Here is a 13,087-nt window from a genome sequence, read left to right on the forward strand (position 1 = left end):
GGAACCCTGATTGCTTTTTGGGCTGACGAGGGAGGGGGATTTGATTGGGGGAGGGGGAGGGAAAGGGGAGGCGGCGGTGGGGAAGAGACAGAAATCTTTAATAAATAAATAAATAAATTAAAAAAAAAATAACCTGTCCCCTTCGTACTCAAGAATACAGGCTGCTGGAGATGAAAAACAGGGCCGTAGACTATTCAGTATTCCAGACGCTGAGCAAGGAGTTGGGAAGAAGAGCATGGCAGTCATATTGTGCCTTATTGAAGAACTAAATTCACACTTAATCCATACCTAACGGGCTCTGCTTCCCTGGGATTTAAAATCCACTGGGGTACAAGAGGGGAAGACCATTAAGAACAATAGTAATTTAGGATTTGTAGAACCAAACATCATCTACTCAGTGCCTCTTCTTAGATGAAACACTCAAGCCATACCGCAGTACTGTCATACTCCTGTGAAGCATCCTGGACAAGGTTGAGCACCTGGGGGTGGCAAGGGGTTACACACTGAAGAGTGGGCACAAGGGTAGGTGCTCTGCCTGCTGTCATCATTGCCTTGGCTATGATCCGAACTCCAGCTCTGCATTCTGCCCTTTCCCATGCTTTTGTGAGCCTATACTTGCTTCCTAAATTCTTATTGTTCCTTCTCACTTGTTAAATAGATAATCTAGACAGTGGCTGACCTTGCTCCTCTCACTTGATGAGGATGTCTATCAAGCTGCTGAGCCGGAGAACTGGGCAGCTAGCCAATCCCAAATATTGACTATCAAGGGGCAGTCTTTGCTTGGGACAACACCTAGAAAGAATGGAACTTAAGCGATATAGATAGGAATTCATTGCTACATGGAGCACAGTCGAAGAGACTTAGGGATGACACATAACCAACATCAACTTTTAAACGCCCATGAAGTGACCCAGGAGAAATATAATCCACACCACCATGGCAGTTGACTAAGACAAAGTCAGGGAAACCACACTTAGCTCTTTATTTATTTTTTAAGTGTATTACTGCTGGGAGAACTCCTTCAGCCAATGACCTTTGAGAGATGCTGGACCTAGAAACATGCATGCCTGCACTCTCTCTCGGTTGCTGGATTTGGGTCCCGTTCCCTGCTTTATGCAGAAGACTATGATCTGTGAGTCTACCACTAAATAAAGACCCTTTATTATACTCAATTCTGACCTAGTGTGGGACTACTAGAGTGTCCATCTACACCTGGCTCCCTAGAATTCATATACATATTATTCTTATGTGTGTGTGAGTGTGTATATGTATACAAGCCTGTGCACGCATGAGTGCAACAGCACATTTGTGGATGTCAGAGGACCACTTTCAGGAGCTGGTGCTCTTCCTCCACTGTGGGCTCTGGGGACAGAACTCAGGTGTCCAGGCTTGTATAGCAAGCTCCTCTACCTGTTGGGACATCTCAACTGAACTCTTTCAAAATATACTTGTCTCAAGTCAATCATGCAAAGTATAAATTCCACCCTGTCTGACCATCTATACCACATCTCATCTCTAGCTGAAGATCCAAAATTGAAGACTTCAGAACACATGTCCATGGAAAGACTATGACAATTTTAGGATTAAGAAGAAAAAGTGATACATCTCTTAAACCTTATACACAAGTGCTATGTTGACTCAGTGAATGTCAAGATGTTGGTCAAGGACCTTGCTCCCCATGACTGTGCACAATTGGCAGGGGCTAGATCCCGACACTGCTACTGGGATGGACTATGTACGACCCATATGCTATGGACTATGGATACTTTTAGTAGTCAGGAAAAGGCCAATGGAAGATTGTAGGATGGTGGTTCTCAATCTGTGGGTGGCGACCCCTCGGGGTCAAAAGACCCTTTCACTGGGGTCACATATCAGAGATCGTGCATATCAAATATTTCATTATGATTCATAATAGTAGTAAAACTTATAGCTATGAAGTAACAAAGATATAATTTTATGGTTGGGAGTCACCACAACATGAGGACCTGAATTGAAGGGTCACAGCATTAGAAAGGTTACAAACCACTGTTGTAAGGTATACATTGGTCAGACTTGTTTATTTGAGAAATATAAATTGATTATCCTTTATTCCAATTGCCTAGAACCAGACATGTTTCAGATTCTGGATTTTTTGTATTATAGGATATTTGCACATATATGATTAGATATTATAGGTATGAGATGGAGTTGAAACATTAGACTCATTTGCCTAAGGTAATTTTATACAATTTGTTTACCATGCCTATGTTTGTATTATAACAGGTTGCATAGGTCATGTGTGGAAATTTCTACTTGTGGTGTTAGGTAGACACTGAAAAGGTTGTGAGGTTGGTGGTGAATATTATCTACTGTATTACTGTATGCATGCATGAAATTCTAAAAGATTAATACAAATATTTCTTAGTTTAGAATTTTGAAGTATTTAAAGATGCTTAGTCTCCATACCTCTGTAGAGAGGGTTCCTCAGAGGTAATATCAAAATAAGAACATTTCTGTCACAAAGCCCCCCTCCCCCTTTCATTTTAAAGACAACATTTCTCTGTGTAGCCCTGGCTGTCCTGGAACTCGCTCTGTAGACCAGGCTGGTCTCGAACTCAGAGATATCTGCCTGCCTCTGCCTCCGCCTCTGAGTGCTGGGATTAAAGGCATGCACCACCACTGCCCAGCTACAAACCCTCTCTTAATCATGTTGTATCAATTCCTGTAGATCTACAATTTGAGGAATTGAAGCTGAACTCCATACCTGTCTTGTTGGTTACCAATCTACTTTCAACCTCTTACTTGGTTCTTCTCTTCAAGACCTCATTGGCATTACCCAACTAACATGTCCACGTTGGAAGATGTCACTGTCCCTAGACATCTTTCTCTATCTCTACCAGTGATACAATCCAAGAACTTGAGCTAGAATCCATGGGATCATCAATTATTTCTATCACTTTCTCAGCCCACACCCAAGTCAAGATCTACCCCCCTACTCCAATAATCTGTTTTAGTCTAGTCCATGATCTATTTCTCAATGTAGCTCTGTTGACATTTGGGACCAATGTGTGGAAGGGTTGTCCAGTGTACTTCAATATGTCCCAGAAACCCTGGGACTCATCAGACGCTAGTGGCAACCCTCTCCCTAGCTGTGACAACTCTGCTGACCCCACGCAGACAAAACTGGCTCCAGGGGGGAACTGCTGCTCTTCCCTAGCGTGCCCACTTGCTCTGACTTGCTCAGAAGTCTCCACCACACTGGCTTCTCCTGGGTTCCTGGAAGCCACCCAGCTCCTTCCTGCCTCCAGTGCCGGGCAAATGCCATTCTCTCTGACAAGAACGCTTGTGGCTCTTTCCTCCACTCCTCTCTCAGCTGCTTCATTCTGCCGTCTCGTCAGAATCCTGACGTCTGTGACCACATCCTCCCATGTCCACTCCTCAGAGGAGTTCCCTGAATGCTTTGCCTTGACAGCAGCACTCAGACCTCCTTCATTCTCAGCAGATCTTGGTAATTATTAAAATAGCTTGTTATTTTATTAACCTTATTTTTCTTTCTGGCCTGTCTCTTATCAAGACAATGACAACATTATTTAGGGTGGTGACTCTGACTTTCTTGGCCTCTGTTCTACCTTTAAGGCACAGCACTGAGCCAAGCTAAATAAATATTTGTCAACTAATTAACCAAACATACTTCATATACCAGGCCCAGACCACACCCACAACAAATGACAAGGTCACACTATGAGAACATATCTCAGGGGAATTAGGAAATTACCCAGACCACTTATATTTCAATTCTCTGCTCCACAAGAAGGCAGCTGAGCTTTCTTGATGAGCAGGAGTCATGGCAGGGGTGGGGGGTGAGATCAGCGCACCCTGCCCACAGGGAATAAGGCAACAACGCCTTATAGAACCTCCAGCATTTCCCTTGAATGGAACCTACATTGTGTCTGAGGGTGGCTGAGAGTACTCACATATTGGAGTTGGGCCAAGAAAAAATAAGGGATAAATGAGGAATTTTCAGGTCTACATAGAAAGATACTTTTCTCTTTTCCTCCCATCACCTTCTCTCTTTCCTTCTTCCTTCCTTTTTCCCCTCTTTCCTCCCCTCCCTCCCTCCCTCCTTCCTCCTTCTCTCCCTCTCCCAATTTTTTTTTTCAGAGACAGGACCTCACTATATAGCTCTGGTTGTCTTGGAACTCACTATGTAGACTAGACTGGCCTCAAACGCACTGAGATCCATCTGCCTCTGAGAATGGGAATTCGAGATGTGTGGCCCAGTACCCAGCCCTTTCCTTCCCTTCTTGATGATGATGTACTGGATGTCTCCAAGACCATGACTCACCCACAGAGGACTAAGCAGGCTCACTTCCCTTTTCTAGTATGAGTCGCTGATCCAGAACCAACAGATGGTGGGTGGGCCGCACTCACCAAAAAATGTAGGTAGGTGTTCATTTGGGAGAGCTTGATCCCCCCAGGGGACTGGCCGGAACAGTCATTCTCCTGCCCAAAGCTTTCTCTATCAGATCTTTGTTAGCTATGAACAGATTAACAGTGAAGCATGACTCCTGAGAACCTACCTTACTGTCAGCTGACTAGGTTTTCCAAGGTGGCTTCTTCCTAATTTCCTTCCCTCACTGTCTCCACTCTCAAGAAAACATTTGTAATCAGTCACTTTGGAATCCTTTTCTCTTCAGGACTCAGCACAATATCCTGAAAATATATTCCTTTCTCATTTCAAAATTGCTGGGAAATTATTGTCTAGAAAAAGGTATCTTCCAGGCTATAGCTTGGATTCTGTATTAAGGTAAGACTTTGGATTAGGAAAATTGGCTTTGGAACATTGAAACAGGGAAAATGTTGTTTCATAATTGCTCAATAGTATTAATGTCTTTTTCCCAATCCAAAATCGCCAGGTTTATTTGTGTTCCTGGTTTTGTTATTACAGTGGATAATTCAGAAAGACTATACATATATATCCTCCCACCTCCTCCCGAGACAGGGTCTCACTCTAAGGACCATGTTACACACACTAGCACACACTAAATGTAATTTTAAAAGAACCCAGTGAGATGTGCCTGCCTCTCTGTTTTCATGAGCTACAAATCCATGGACTCAGCCAGCCCTGAACTGAAAATATTTAGGGTGAAATATTTCACCTGTACTGAAAATGTAGATATTTTCCCCCTTGTCATTGTTCTCTAAATAGTACAGCCCTGTGACTGGCTTAGCCTTTACATGGTATTGTATGTTTTCAGTAGTGTGGAGAGGATTTAGAGTATATAGAAAAATGGCTTTGGGATATAGGTAACACTCAAATTTAACATCATTTTATATAAGAGACAACACAAACTCTTTTTAAAATTGTTGGCAGCCAAAGGGAGCATCCAGGAGTTAGTTCCTACAGATCACAGATAGAGTGATCTTTCTCTCAGTAACAAATACTGGGACTCTGCTCGTTAGCATCTTACTTTAGCCAGTTGTGTTCACATCTATTAACTCACTTGATACTTACAGCACTGGGGTAGAAGGGAATGTATCCATTATATCTTATGAATGAGGAAAATGAAGACACAGATCAATGTAAAAAAAAAAAGAGCCCAAGGTTACAGACTGGCATAGAAGAACTCACATCCTCCCTCTTCTTCAAAAGCTGAGTTTGGTTCGTGTTCAAGGACTTTCAGTCTCGGTACTAGTGACATTTAGACCACGTTGTGACAAGCCTGTCCTGTGCCTTGTAAGACACAGCGTCCTTGGCCCCTATCTCCACATAGCTAAGAGAACTATCAAGCACTATCGCTCGAGCTGTGAGAACCTAAAATGTCTCCAGGCCTTAAATGTTCTCCATGCCACACAATTTCTGGTTGAGAAGTGGGAGGCGGTTTACGGATTATGATGGCACACAAATACTGCTCAAAATGCCACAGGGTCCTTCTTTCTAGAGACTAGGGGAGTTGCTATTCATGGCGACTACTGCTCAATGCATATACATAGATGTCTAAGTTAAGCTGAAGAGGGTAGCCCCTGCTGGTTTGAAGGAAGTGGAGTTGGCTTCCCAGAATCAAGGGGAAGAGTGGCCAGGGCACGAGACACAGCCCAGCTCTTTTCCCTACCCAAACGATGAAAAGGATTTACTCAATTTTTGAATAGGTAATACATTCATATGATTCCAAGCTACATATGCATGAACACATACGTATAGATATGTCTTCCCCCAATTTGGGATCCGCACTCCAGCGTTCTCCCGAGGTAGATGGATGTCTTCGCAGAAACTACATAAAGGCGCTTAGGCTGAAACAAGTGCTTCAATTGAGATCAAAGTGTCTTCGGGCCATTACCTTACTCAGGCTTCAAAAGTAATAAAAGCCATCTGTCCTTGTAAATGTGGTAAGGGCCAGGCACCACTTCCTCCCACCTCATCACTGCCTGCTCCACCGGCAGGAAAACTGGCTGATGCTTTGCAATGAAACCAAACCGAGATCTTAAAAAATAAAATAGAGGATGAGGGCGCTTAGGTCAAGGCCTCCCCGATGTGTGTCCGGGCCTCTCAGTTTCCTACCAGACATGGTGAGATTTGGTTAGAGACTCAATGGGATCAAAAGCAGGGGACCTTTAGTCCTCCCTCACCCGTTCCCACTGCAGCCTGTAGCCCCCAGAACCGACTCTCCCGGGGATAAAGGGTGCTGTGGACAGGCCTAGAAAGGAGAAGTAGGCTGGAAGGACAAGGTACGGGGTGAGGTGATAGAGACAGAAAGGCAAATGACAACAACAAACACTTCCTGTACCAGCATGTGCCCCGCAGGCTGGGACACTAGCAATTCCAACTGTGGGACATCTTTTTGGAAAAGGACTGCTAGGTGATCTGGGATGCATCACTTAGCAATCCTGACATCTGTTGCTTCGGGAGGAATAAGGACTAAGCAGTTTTATCACATTGAAAATGCAGAGGCTTGGGGGCTGAAGAAATGGCTAAATGGTTAAGAGCACTTGCTGCTCTTGTGGGGAAATTTGGTTTGGTTCTTAGCACCCACATTGGGAGGGTCACAACTGCCTATCACACCAGTTCTAAGGGATTAAACACCCTTTTCTGTTCTCTTCAGGTATCAGAATGCATACATATATAATACATTAATATTTAGTGCGTGAATGTATGAATATATATATATCATTATAGAAAAATACAGAGGCCAAGTATGGTGGCGCACATCCTTAATTCCAGCAATTGGAGGCAGAGGCAGGCAGATCTCTGTGAATTCAAGGTTAGCTTGGTCTACCCAGTGGGTTCCAGGCTATATAATGAGACCCTGTCTTGAAAAAAACAAAATCCATTAAAAAAAAATGCAGAGGCTTGGCTCTTATTCAAGTGTTGACCATTCCTACAGATGCCTTGCCTTCTGCTTGCTTCTGAGTCTCGTATCTGGCCATAAATCCCCCAAGCAACACAATATCCTCTCCTAGTAGCAGGAAAATTCTGGCAGTCACTCCGATCACAAACTTTCAGGTAATTCTTTATTGCGATGCTTTTCAAAATTATTCTTCTTGATAGGATGGTCAAGTTCACCTGAAACCTGAGCCCTGAAGAGCCAGAGACAGGAGAATTGTGAATTTGAGGCTCGCCCTGACTACACGAGAGAACTTCTCTTGGAAATGTTTTCGTCCATCTTTTCCCATGTTAGTTTGTGCCCAATTCTTGTCCTCTTGAATAGAAAAGCCACTGGTGCCACAGTCCCCTGACCTCAGGCACCTTGTGCCTCTGCTAGGTGTGTATAGCCGCCATACCCTCCCACTGTTCTCCACAACAGTGCCACAGTGCCTAAGTACCTACAACCGCACCATTCATCATTGTAACCAACACAAACCTGTTCAAGCTTCAAGCTTACTAACACAGATTAAAAACGGAGTCCCTCAGCCTTCGAGTGTGTAAAAGTCATCAAGTCACAATGGTTTTATCCATTGGTGGACTCTGCACGCTGCAGACTGACCTGCCAGACAAGATGTGCCCAGTGATTCAGCAGTGGCATGACCTACAGGGATAACTAAGCCCATTCTGATTGGCTTTGGGGCCTGCTCCACAGGGGAGAATTCCTGTACTGTAATTGCAGTCAAAGGCCTGTGCCCAGAGGATCATAAGCCCCAAGGGGAATCTCTACTGTTGTTCTGCTAAAGGAACCAGCTGTCAAATGGCCTTCTCAATATTTATCTTTTATACACATAGATTAGTGCTGCCCTCAACCCTGGTCAGAGAAGCTTCTTTTTACAGCGGGCAGTAATCACTGCAGAGACTCATAATTTGTCAAAGCATGGAGAATAAATGATGGTTGCCTGCTCAATCCTAAATGGGATATCTATGTCACACAGACACACAGATTACACACACACACACACACACACAGATTACACACACACACAGATTACACACACACACACACACACACACACACACACACACACACACACCTCAGAGAGGAGGGAAAAGGATGTAGAGCTGCCACCACTACAACACCTATGGGGGAAGGGCACTTGAGGCTCTCACCCCTGCAGGATCAGCTAGCTATTGGCAGCTAATGGTGGCTAGGGGAAGGAGAAGTGACTTTTCTTCAATACTGTAGCCACTGGGAAGTTGCCCATGATGCAGTAAATGACCCAACAACCGTGCGCACACAGGCAATCCTAATTTAACACAATAGGCTAATTTTTTTTAAAGACACGAAATTACGAAAAAGATATGTTGGAAAGAAGTGTTCCAGATAGAGAAGGAAATGGGTAAGAAAAGGGAACAAGGGGGGTTAATTCAATCAAAATACATTAGATACATGTATAAAACTGTCAAAGTCAATAAAAATCGATTTTAAAATTCAATTTAACAATTACATCAATGAAAATGTAGTTCCTCAGACATGCTTGCCACCTGACAACCTCACAAATCTTACAGCCACGGGCTTAGTGCAGATTATTGAACACTTCTCCTGTTCCAGAAAGTTCTACTGTCTAACACTGGCCTGGAACATAAGGTTCAAACCTTTTACACCAGCACCAAGGGCTGACTCAGAGTCAAGCCCACACTACCTGCTGTGTGTCCCAGATACCAACACTGGGCTGAGTTCAAGTTAGCTTTCCCTGTCCCTCTAGCAAGCCACCCTCACCCAACTGTGTGCCATGCTCATCAGAGCCCATCACAGAGATAAGGAAGCAAATTAGAAGGCACAGCCACTAAAGGAGTGACAGATGGCAAGAGACATTAGGAAATCTCTCTCTCTCTCTCTCTCTCTCTCTCTCTCTCTCTCTCTCTCTCTCTCTCGACAGGGTTTCTCTGTATAGTCTTGGCTATCTTGGAACTTGCTTTATAGACTAAGCTGGCTTCAAACATAAATCTGCCTGCCTTTGCCTCTGGAGTGCTGGGACTAACTAAAGGCATGAGCCACCACTCCCCGTGACATTAGGAATTTTTTACCCTGACAAAATGCTCTCCCAGCTTAGAAGCTGTGGAGAACCTGGAAGACAGCAACGACCTTCCAGCTCCTTGGAACTTGGGATGATTAAACAAAATGCCTGCTACTTGTCTTGGCATTTAATACTCAATACTGGTTTTGATCATTACTTAGTTTTGTTTTTTTTTTTTATTCACACGGGATGATATTTTTTCTCCCAGGTGAACTGAACAGTATCGGGAAGTTCTCAGAGGCATTTCTTTTGCATGCTTTTCTTTCCTCCTTCGTTTTCTTACAGCAAGAATGTGCCAGAGATTGCAAACTGGCTGCAGCTTGCAGGAGAGAGAGAGGTTCCACAGGTATGTTGTTGTGCCCAGAGGGAACTGTACAACAAGCTTCTGAATTAGTTGATGATTAAAAACTTGGGAGATTTCACATCAAGATTTGGATTTCTCTTTTCCTATAAATTAATTAATTAAATCAGAGTACACGACAGGCCGGGGTGGCCAGTTGTACACAGCTCGGCTAGTGGCAGCTGAGCGCCACCCCTCCCCGAAGGAAGGCATGGATCCCTGACCATAGTTCCCGTAGTTATAACAAAACCTGTTTCCTGCCTGGCTCCTGTAGGCTTTTGTGTTTACAGCTCTAGCGGAAGACATTCAGCACATTAACTGAGAGTGGAAATCCTAGACTCTGTAAACACAGAGAGGCAGCCATTAATGCCTGCCTTAATGGGCAACATGTTTGTTTTACACAGCTAAAACCCGACTTGTTGTAGCCCTTAGTTGAAGACATTAACCGTACGGGTTTATGCTCACTTCCTCCTGGGCTTGCCAAGAATTGACAATATACATGAGAGAAATGGGCAATGGGAAGAACCAAAAGCAGCCAGCTCAACAATCACGTGCAAATGATCAAGACACCGAGAGCATAGAGTTCATGAACACTCAGAGTTCCGCAAAACATGTGGGGATGATTACGCCGCATGATGCTGGCTGCTGCCCGCCTCATTTGGAGCCCCGTACAGAGAGTCCAAGACCACTGGTTAACACTAGTCCACAGTGGCTGCTCTCACCACCTCAGTGGAGGCTACCAGGCTGTTTTTTAGGTCTCGCTTCCCCTTGTCAGTCAAACTGAAACATTTTCACAGATTCCTTTGGGGTCTTTCTTGTTCCTGTCAGTAGACAGGAGAGGGAGCTGTCCTTAACTGCAACACACAAGAGCTGTCCATCAAAGAAGAGCACACAGAAACAAAAAAAAAAAAATAGGATACACTAAAACTTCAATAAACAAACCTCCTAATCCCAGGAGAGCAGGAGGGCAAGGACTTTTAAAAGCTGTTAAGTGTAAGGTTGACTTACAAGGGGCGAGAGTGGTGCTTAGGGCTATATTTACCCAATAATGATAGCTTGATTGCTAAGAGTCAAGAATTTATCAAATTCAAAGAGTGGTAAGATACACTTGGAAGCCTGGAAAAAGAGGTCTGTGGGAAATGGGCCGAAGACACAAAATCTCAGAGGATTCAAAAACTTCAGGGAGTGGCAGCAATGCACACTGACACCTTCTTTCCTAACTTAGTGACAGAAAGTACTTAGTGTGCTGCAGTGAGTCAAAGGACTCACATGCTAGACATGGGACATCGCATGCTACTGAGAGTCTTCTTCCATATGAATAATGAAGGAGGCAGAGAAATAACTGCGTTCCCAGACTTAAGTTCAAATGGTCACAGGGGTGTGCAGAAAGATGTCCCTCAAAGATAGCCCCCAAATCCTGGGACCCTATGAATATGTTACGGGGCAATGAAGAGTTTAGGCTAGTGAATGTTAAGGTTGTTGATCAGCTAACTTTGAAATAAAGAAAGTCTTTTGCATTATCTGAGAGGGCATGGTGCTAGCCACTGTTCTGTGTAGTAGCAGAAGGATACAGCCCAAGAAAGACTCCTCCGGCCACTGCTGGCATTGAGATGGAAGAAGATGCGATAATGGGTACATCTAGTAACTGGACAGAACAAGGACTTGGTTGTCCCCTACCAGCTCTGGAAGGAACGCAGCTCTGTGGACACCAGCGACACCCCGTCGGACATCTGACCTTTACAACTATGCGGTGATACATTAGGTCAGTTAAGCCACCACGTTTTTGCTAATTTGGTAGAGCAGCAAGAGGAAGTAATAATAATGGCTTTGGAGGAAGAAGAGGACTAACAACAACCTGGCAAACAGCAGAAGAAAGTCAAACGCTCACCTTTTTGTAGGTTTTTTCTTCGTTTTGTTTTCCAGGTATGGTGTCTCCATTTTCACCAGTTGACGACATCTGCAAAGGAGAAGTATTTCCCTTAGAAATCTGAATGCTATTCTATCAGTGCAACATAATAATGCTGCTAAAGAAAAAGATGTATTTTGCACATTGCTTTCGCTGTTGTTACTGCCGTTGTTTCAAAGAAAGACAAACAAAGGAAAAAGAAAAAAGAAAATCCAAGAGTATTTATTGGGAGTATTCTTTACTCTGTAAGCCTGAAGAATGACGTTGTAGAAACCTAAAGCCTTTTCATGTGGATAGATTTCTTGTTAAAAGCTATTTAAAATTTACTTTGCTTCAGGTTGTAAGAGCTCACTGTAAAAATATCTGGAAAGTACCAAAATTATGAATCAGAAGGTACACAAAACTCCACTCTTAATATTACTTCCCGAAGCAGCTTCATGATTCCCGTGTTAGCATAGTTGTCTCTGCCTTTTGACATGTGCATTGTGATATGGAAAATGGTAATATCCGTCTTGGTGATATTATAAGTGTATGTACCTTTTATGATAAAAAGAAAAAAAATCCTTCCTGGGAAAAGAATATTTTCTTTTAGAAGCAAGGAGACATCACTGTGTGAATCTAATTGTGTGTCAGTACTTTAGTTAATAATGCTAATACTGATGGATTGTTGAGGTGGCTCAAAAATTTTGCTTCCACAAATGATATAGTAACTATCTGTGCTTATATCTTTATCCAATACCATTGTTACCTTGGATTCAATCCTGGAACAACTAAGTTATACCGCAGTATTAAGTTTTACCAATATCTAGTAAATCGCCTTCCAGGAAGTCTATACCCACTCCTAACTCTGACTATAGTGATTGGGAGCCTGTCAGAAATGACAACTCTATTTTTTTTTTTTTTTTTTTTTTGCTTTTTCGAGACAGGGTTTCTCTGTGGTTTTGGAGCCTGTCCTGGAACTAGCTCTTGTAGGCCAGGCTGGTCTCGAACTCACAGAGATCCGCCTGCCTCTGCCTCCCAAGTGCTGGGATTAAAGGCGTGCGCCACCACCGCCCGGCTACAACTCTATTTTAGATATCTTTGATAATCTGATGGAGCTAAATAAGGGTTCTCCTCATTTTAATTTTCAGTTTTGAAAATTACTAATGAAGATTAATTTTCCCCCACACTGTTGTTAGTTCTTTGTGTGTTTTCTTTTGAGTTTCCCAGACTTCTGCTAATCTATCTCTTAGAGTCTTAGTGTTCTAGTTCTGTTGGGTTTGGGAGATGTTATATCTCCTTGGAGTCATCCACTGCCTCTGGCTCTTACAGCCTTTCTCCTCTTCTTTCCTACAGATCCCTGAGCCCTGAGGGGAGAGGTTTGATGACGACAGATCTTGCAGGCTGACTGCTTCACAGTCTCTCACTCTCTGCTCACTGTC

General features: G+C 43.5%; 1 protein-coding gene across 4 annotated transcripts in view; it reads right to left on the reverse strand.

Annotated features, from left to right (window-relative positions):
- Positions 1-13,087, reverse strand: part of Pip5k1b (phosphatidylinositol-4-phosphate 5-kinase type 1 beta) — a 257,063-nt gene that overhangs the window by 133,160 nt on the left and 110,816 nt on the right. For all 4 annotated transcript variants that reach the window (XM_050158598.1, XM_050158605.1, XM_050158582.1 and 1 more), the window contains one exon: positions 11,649-11,717. In XM_050158598.1, the coding sequence (XP_050014555.1) occupies positions 11,649-11,698 (50 nt within the window). In that variant the 5' untranslated portion in view covers positions 11,699-11,717. The remainder of the gene's footprint in view (positions 1-11,648; positions 11,718-13,087) is intronic.

The sequence above is a fragment of the Alexandromys fortis genome, unplaced genomic scaffold (assembly GCF_014885135.2).
Source record: "Alexandromys fortis isolate MF-2015 unplaced genomic scaffold, M_Fortis_MF-2015_v1.1 scaffold_10, whole genome shotgun sequence".
Taxonomy (NCBI): Eukaryota; Metazoa; Chordata; class Mammalia; order Rodentia; family Cricetidae; genus Alexandromys; species Alexandromys fortis.